Source organism: Triticum aestivum, chromosome 4D, assembly GCF_018294505.1.
Source record: "Triticum aestivum cultivar Chinese Spring chromosome 4D, IWGSC CS RefSeq v2.1, whole genome shotgun sequence".
Taxonomy (NCBI): Eukaryota; Viridiplantae; Streptophyta; class Magnoliopsida; order Poales; family Poaceae; genus Triticum; species Triticum aestivum.
Window position 1 is genome coordinate 241147231 of NC_057805.1, and position 7285 is coordinate 241154515.

Consider the following 7285-nt stretch of genomic DNA (forward strand, 5'->3'; position numbering starts at 1 on the left):
ACATACGGATGTATATAGATGCATTTGAAGTGTAGATTCATTCATTTTGCTCCGTATATAGTCCACCTAGTGCAATCCCTATAAAGACTTATATTTAGGAACGGAGGGAGTATATGTAAGTGAGTGAATCAATTATAAAGAGAAAAAAAAATATCCATACAAATCTCGACGTAAGATAATAGAACTTAAATGTGCAATACTTATGACACATCTAGATGTAGATGTAGTTTAGCAAAACCAAAATTCCTTCGAAAAAAAGGACAAGCAAGAGAAAACGAAGAGCAAGAAGCAGAGAGGGGTTGGATCCAAGAAGAAGAGGGTGGGGAGGCTACATGGAGGCGGCGATGGATCTGATGCGGCGCATGCCGCCGGGGAGCACCGAGACGGCGCTCAACGCGCTGCTCTCCCTCCTCCCCGACCACTCCCTCGACCTCCTCTCCCAGGTCGATCTCCCGCTCCAGGTAGGCAACCGCCGTTTCTTGCTCCGTGTTTACACCACTTCTAGCTCACTGATTCGGATAGGTGTTAAACTGCGTGGAAAACATTCCCCTGTAATTGCTCAGCGGGCATGCTGCCATTGATTCCTTTTCCGTGTTGAATTTAGGCAAGAAATCCACCTCCTTTAGGTTAATGGCACGCCCCTCTTTTGCGTCATTGGATAAAGTCGAGTAGAATGACTATTGCATTCTACAGTACGTTTAGGCTATGAAGCACCGATACGGCGATACGAGTACGGTGATACGGGATACGGCAATTTCTAGAAACATCATTAGGGCGATACAGCGAGTATACATAAATAATAATTTATAAAATGACAAGTAATAAAGACAAAACATAATAGAAAGTGTGAGCTGAAATCAAAATACTGCCCATTGGTTGCCTGATTTCCTCCATGCCTCTTTTCAAGTCCTAAATGATCATCCAGGTGCTCAAGTCATCATGGTGTATGCAAAATACAAAATACATCATATTATATTAGACTTTGTCAATTTGAGATAGACAGACATGAAAAGTGGAAAAATACAATTATCAATGGCAGTAGTAGCAACGTCAGCAAGCACCAAGCAGCCAGCCAAACATTGTCGACCCGTTTGTAAGGATATGGAGTCAAGAATCATTGAAGAAAAAGAAACATGAATGGATAGATCAACTAGCAGAGAGCAGCAGAGTTCGCCGGATCTATCTTACCTCGCTCTTGCTGGTGACTGGCCATGGTGCCGGAGAAGATTCTAGTCAACCGAGATAGCAGCGTGGCGAGTCGAGGCGGCAGCGAGGCAATTCCAAGCGGCACCGGCGAGCCACTCCAATCTACGGCGGCGGCCGGCATGGAGGCAAGTCCCGGCGACGGCGGTGGCTCGCTCGTGCAAGCGCCTGCCGTGCGAATAAACAAAAGACAGGGAGGGCAAATGCTAGGGTTAGGCATGGGCCTCTATTGGGCTGGCCTTGTCGCTCCCGTATCGTAGATGCTGCACAGGACGTATCGACGTTTTTTCTTTTCTTTTTAAATCAGAAAATATGATACTTCGCCAATACCTGTATCGCGGCCGTATCGTGCGTATCGCCGTATCGGCGACGTTCGGTATGCCGATACACCAGTTTCTGCCGTATCAGTACTACGTAGCGTTTAGGTGCTTGAATCGAACTTGCACCACTGGATATGTTACTCGAGTGGCTCTAACCAACCTCGCTAAAGGTTGTTTTTGGCGATGTTTTTTTTCAATGTTCTAACATACTCCCTCCGTCCGAAAATACTTGTCATTAAAAAGAATAAAAAGGAATGTATCTAGGCCTATTTTAGTTTTAGATACATCCCTTTTCATCCATTTTGATGACAAGTATTTTCGGATGGAGGGAGTATAAGCAATCGATTTCATTCCATTTCTTGTTTCTCATTCTTTTTTCCCTTCGTTTCCTCTGAACGTTGTAAACATTGCAGGTTTGCATGGATAAGGAGAACAATAAGGAATACATTCTTTGCGAGTATAACCGCGACGCTGATTCCTATCGGTCAGCAAACCCTTGATACCTCCCTGATTTCCATTTTACTTATGCTCTCTATAATCATATGCATTGCGGGACGAAATCATCCTATGAACTAGGTGACACACCACATATTGCTGCAGGAATTTCTAGACTATATAATGTTAAAGGCTGGTAAGATGATAGCATTAGTCTTTGCAGAAGATAGTAGACACAACATACAACGTATCTAAAAGTTAGTCATCAGGTAACATAATCTAAAATTTGCAAAACTGTTTGGTCTCCACAACCACACTGTTGTAGGTGAAAGCGGCTGCCCACATCACATTTCTCCAATGCACAAGCATTTTCTGGATGGACAGGAAAAGAACTCATGAATCATCAAACAAATAAAAAAAAATTAGAATGGTAAAAAAAATCCTGTAAGATGGCATATGGCAAGGGGAGACATTCTAGCCAAACACAACAACTGCATGTAGCACTTCATTGAGATGACAAGCTATGATGGTATTCAACACTGATCGCATGCTCATAAATCATACCACGACATGATACATCGACCTATCAGATCAATTAACTGCTTTCTGCAAAGAGACCAAATTGAGCAATGCAAGCTTTTTAAGGAAGTGAGGAAGACGTTGTATCAAACACAACGCATGCATACTCTACTAGTGTCATAAGGTGGTTTATTGCATTCAAATGCTATAAAAAAAGTATTTACTACTTTTTTTTGGCCGGTGTATTCACTATTTTGATATTGACAGTACCACAAATAACATAATCTTTTGTCAGATCAATGAATCAATTTATGCATAGGCCCCACACTGTATCATTGGTAGTTTTGTATTATTAAATCTTCTGCAACATTGAGAAAGCAGGACAACAAGTGAACAACAGAACAGAAACAGAAAAGGCAGACGAGAAAAAGGGAAGAAGAATATCATATCTCGTAGAATACACACTGTACATTATCTGCACAGTCTTTCACCCTTGGCCCATCTGTAGGTTGCAGTAATGTGTCGCCACTAAAAGTAAAGCAAACTGAGCTTCTGTGAGATACAAACATAGAAGGGAAGGAAACAAACATTGGGAAAATGGGAAAAATATAGAAAGGAAGAGACGTTCATGAAATAGAGGCTGGCCTTTATGATGCTGTTCATATGGCTGTGTGACTACGGTGGAAGGGAGCATGGTGGACGAGTCTCTCTCGCACTGGAGCCATAGAAACAAAAGAATGTGGAGGAGACAGCAGTTTCTGCTGTAGAAACAGAGGAAGGGGGACCCATGGTGAAGATTGATTAGGAGATTTTGAGTGAATGGGAGAATTCAAAGCACAAACACACGTGATTGCTCATGCATGTGGTTTGGAGCATTAGTTAGCGAGAAAAGCAACGAGTATGGGTTGATTTTTGGCTACAGATGGGTTCTAATCATTTGGGTTGAGACAAAAGAGGAAGAAGGAGAAGCTGAGAAGGCAGCGGAAACGTGAAAGGTTCAGTTGGATGAGGACTAGAATGGAATGGTTGGGAGATACTGAAGAAGGCTGCACTATACCGCTGGATCCAACGGCCATGAATGAAGCTATGCTGCGTTGATAACAAAATGAAGAGCTGATATTTTTGGTGATTTGGCTGCATAAGAGAGCAAGAAAATAATGTTAGTGCAGATGAATTGTGTAAGAATACATGATAAATGAATCAAAACGAGAAAGGAAAAAGTGAAAGGATGCCTTAGAGGGACCTAGGATTAGGTGGTTGGTATTTCACACCGTACATCGCTACAATTGTCTTCTTTCGTTGCACTGCCTGATATAATCTTGCTTACATTGATACTCCCTCTGGTCCTTTTTACTCCGCGTATTGATTTCTGTCAAGTGAAACTTTGCAAAGTTTGACCAAATTTATATTAAGAAATACCAATATCTACAATACAAATATATATACTTTGAAACTACATTTTATAATGAATCTAAAAATATTGATTTGGCATTGTGAATGTTGAATTTTTTTTTGTATAAGTTTGGTCAAAGTAGAGATACTTTGACTTCGGACAAAACTTATATGCGGACTAAAAAAGACCGGAGGGAGTATATCGCTACAGTATATTTGCTACAATTATCTTCTTTTGCTGCACTCCCTGATGTAATCTTGCTTACATTGATATATCGCTACAGTATATTCCAATGAAACTTTGTTCAGTTCCACTGTCCATGACTGTAAATTTTCAAGTGTTAGCCTTGCCAAACAAACCAAATGATCTAATAAGTAAATGCATCGAGAAAATTAGTGCAAAAAGTTGAATTAGTGGATGTGATTCCTGTTCTTAATTCAAATTTGTTTCCCATTTGTTGATATTGAGTTGCCTTTCAGATCACCTTGGTCAAACATATATGAGCCTCCTTTAGAAGATGGGACAGTTCCCTCAGAAGAGATGAGGAATCTTGAAGTCGAGGCAAATGAGGTTTTCTCTGTCTACCGTGATCAGTAAGATTCATATTTTATTTACTTGACCTTTTTATGCAGTAATGTACTAAGCACATGCAGCATGACGGAATGTTATCACTTGTAGTAGAAGATTACACTATCTGGTATACAGGTGTTAATATATATAGTAGGTGAAGGTAAAGCTAAAGCATGTAATTCGACCTTCTGTTGGCAATTAGGTACTATGAAGGTGGGATCTCATCTGTGTACATTTGGGAGGATGAAGACGAGAGTTTCATTGCATGCTTCTTAATAAAGAAAGGTCTGTTCGAATGCTTGATCTCATCTTATTAGCTAACCACATAGTCTATTTCATTATCATTTTTTCATTTTGTGGTTCCAGATGGACAAGGGAAAAGAGGTTATATGCAAATAGGTTCGTGGGATGCTATTCATGTTATCCAGGTGGCTCAAGATACACTGTCCATGAAGTTGTCAATTATTTTGTAGTTGTCTTATGCTACCTCATGATTTGACAAATGAATGTCCTTGTATTGCAATAGGTTGGTCCTGAAGAGGAAGGAGCAGCACATTACTGCTTGAACAGCACTGTTATGCTGTCATTGACAACAGATAACAAGCAATCGGGAACTTTCAACTTGTCCGGATCAATTAGGCGGCAGGTTACCCATTCCTCCCTCTTCATATCAGCGGAAGGTGCTATGTGAGATATAAGCATGTCTTGCATCGCTGCTTTCCACAACTGTTGATGTGTGTATTAACAGAACAGATTCGATTCTGTCATCAACATAAACTGTACTTGTAGTAGATCAATTGTCTGTCAACATTACAATCTAGCAGTAAACTAGTATGCCTATCTGTAATTCTAGATTCTAAATGGCGCCACTGGTTTTGGTTTGGGGATATTGAGGCTTAACTGTGCTGGATGGATGGCCAAGGCTCTGTTTTAGCTAGCTAGGCAGGAATTTGATTTCGTTGATTAGAAACTGCTTGCTAAGCTGTCTGTGTGTTGGTGTTTTCAGATGAGCATGACTCTCGCTGTGGCAGATGGGCATCTGGTTAACATGGGGAAAATGATAGAAGAGATGGAGGGCAAGCTGAGAAATTCACTGGACCAGGTATCAGCTTCATCACATTTTTTATTATCTAGCGTGATCTTTTTTTATCTCAAACGACGACGCATTGCCTTGAGTGCAGGTCTATTTTGGGAAAACCAGGGAAATGGTTTGCACTCTTAGGCCACCGCCTGAAGTACTTAACATGAGACTACCCGACAGCTGATCAGATACATTGATAGCAATGCCAATTTAATATGGCGTTTTATCTCTAGTGTCATATCTCTTTCCGCATCTGTATCTGTATTTAATCACAACAGAGTTTTCTTGTCCTTTGACGTGTCATGACGAACTGGGTATTGCAATCGATGCCGGCTGCAAAATATATATCTTAGTAAAATCCTGTCAGTTCTAGTACATATTATTGCCTAAATTTAAGCTATTTCTGGCCTGTTTGGTTTGTGATCAACTTTGCCACAACTAATCTAAGAGGTAATAGCACTAGAGGTCCTAGAATCCTAGAACTTGTTTTAGATGTGATAATTTAGTCCTACAATTTGCAAAAGTGCACTGATCAGTTCTACAACTTGTGGGGTCGGGTGGGCCAGCGTAGGCCGGGCCCGGACCATTTGCTCGCTGGACCAAACCCTAGTCACTTCACTCCGCCACCCAAGCTCGTCTCCAGCGTCGTCCGGCCTTCTCCGGCATGGTGGGCAGCGGATCCGAGTCCTTCACCTCCAGATCCGTTGACCCCGAGCTTATCCCACGCGGCCCTAAGAAGGAGATGGTTGTCCGGCTTGCGCTCGACCTTTCCTAGGAGGAGGCCCGTGCATGGCAGCGCTCGGACTCCTTCCATCGGGAATCCATTGCGTCTGCCCAAATGGCGCATGGATCTGGCGCTAGGGTAGCCGTCGCTGCCTCATTGGAGGCGATGCAGTTTGTCTGGCGTCCGAACGCGGTGGCAGACGCACAACCCCTTTGTTGGCGCGCTGAGGTCATGGATGCACCGTGGGCGTCGTCCGACACAACCATGGCACGGCATGCCCGTCGTGTGAGGCAGCGGGCGCGGGAGGCGGTGGCAGTGCTCAAGGCGGTGGACGTCGGTGAGGCGGAGTTGCATTCTCCGGTGTCCTGTATGGTGCACGACTCGGGGCGCCTCGTCTGAGGACGAATCCATCATTGATCTGACGTCCACCGGCACCCAATGGGTTCCGGGCTTCGACGAGGAAGAGTAGGGCATGGGAGACGGTTGAATCCCGTGAGCCGGTTCGTCTCCCATGCCCTACTCTACCTTGCCGGCGATCGGATCAACACCCTGGGGAGCGCAGCTGGCCGTCGGACATGGCCACGGTGACCGGACGAGCTCCGTTGCATGTAATAATATGGATTTGAGATTTTTAATTTAATGTATCCGGGTGTGGATTGCATTAGGCGTGATCGGTCAGTGTCCGTAGACGCACCCGGACGTGTCGGCGGGCATTTCAGGGACCGGATTTGCCCATCGCGTACCTATACTGAACTCTTCTCCTTGCTGTCCTGAGGAGCTTCAGGACTGCTTTTCTTTTGCTTTGTCCAAGTTCCTCAAGGCTCCCCTCAGACCCAACACAATGAACAGATTGGTAAGGGTGAGGAGCGATTCTGCCGTCCCGCGCAGCAAGTCCAATAGACAACAAGGTCCCGTAGTAAACTTTGACTGGAAAGGGATAGCAGCGTACCCGTAAATAGGGGTGGGCATTGTCAAATCGAAAACCGAAAAACCAAACGAACCGAACTGTACTAACCGATTTGTTGGTTAATTCAGTGATT

The 7285-nt window shown here is 43.6% G+C and overlaps 1 protein-coding gene across 1 annotated transcript; it reads left to right on the top strand.

Moving 5' to 3' along the window:
- Positions 1–214: 214 nt before the first annotated feature.
- Positions 215–5898, top strand: LOC123097382 (probable F-actin-capping protein subunit beta). Its single transcript, XM_044519096.1, has 8 exons — positions 215–461; positions 1937–2007; positions 4350–4463; positions 4643–4725; positions 4807–4868; positions 4967–5086; positions 5447–5542; positions 5622–5898. The coding sequence occupies exons 1-8, from the start codon at positions 333–335 to the stop codon at positions 5703–5705; spliced, it is 759 nt and encodes a 252-aa protein (XP_044375031.1). The 5' UTR covers positions 215–332; the 3' UTR covers positions 5706–5898.
- Positions 5899–7285: the final 1387 nt, after the last annotated feature.

What these genes read in the sequence shown, in the direction of transcription:
- LOC123097382 (XM_044519096.1), top strand. Translation starts at nt 333, where the DNA reads ATGGAGGCGGCGATGGATCTGATGCGGCGCATGCCGCCGGGGAGCACC. An exon ending in AGGTCGATCTCCCGCTCCAG is followed by an intron (nt 462 to 1,936) that starts GTAGGCAACCGC and finishes TAAACATTGCAG; the next exon opens with GTTTGCATGGATAAGGAGAA. An exon ending in CCGGATCAATTAGGCGGCAG is followed by an intron (nt 5,087 to 5,446) that starts GTTACCCATTCC and finishes TGGTGTTTTCAG; the next exon opens with ATGAGCATGACTCTCGCTGT.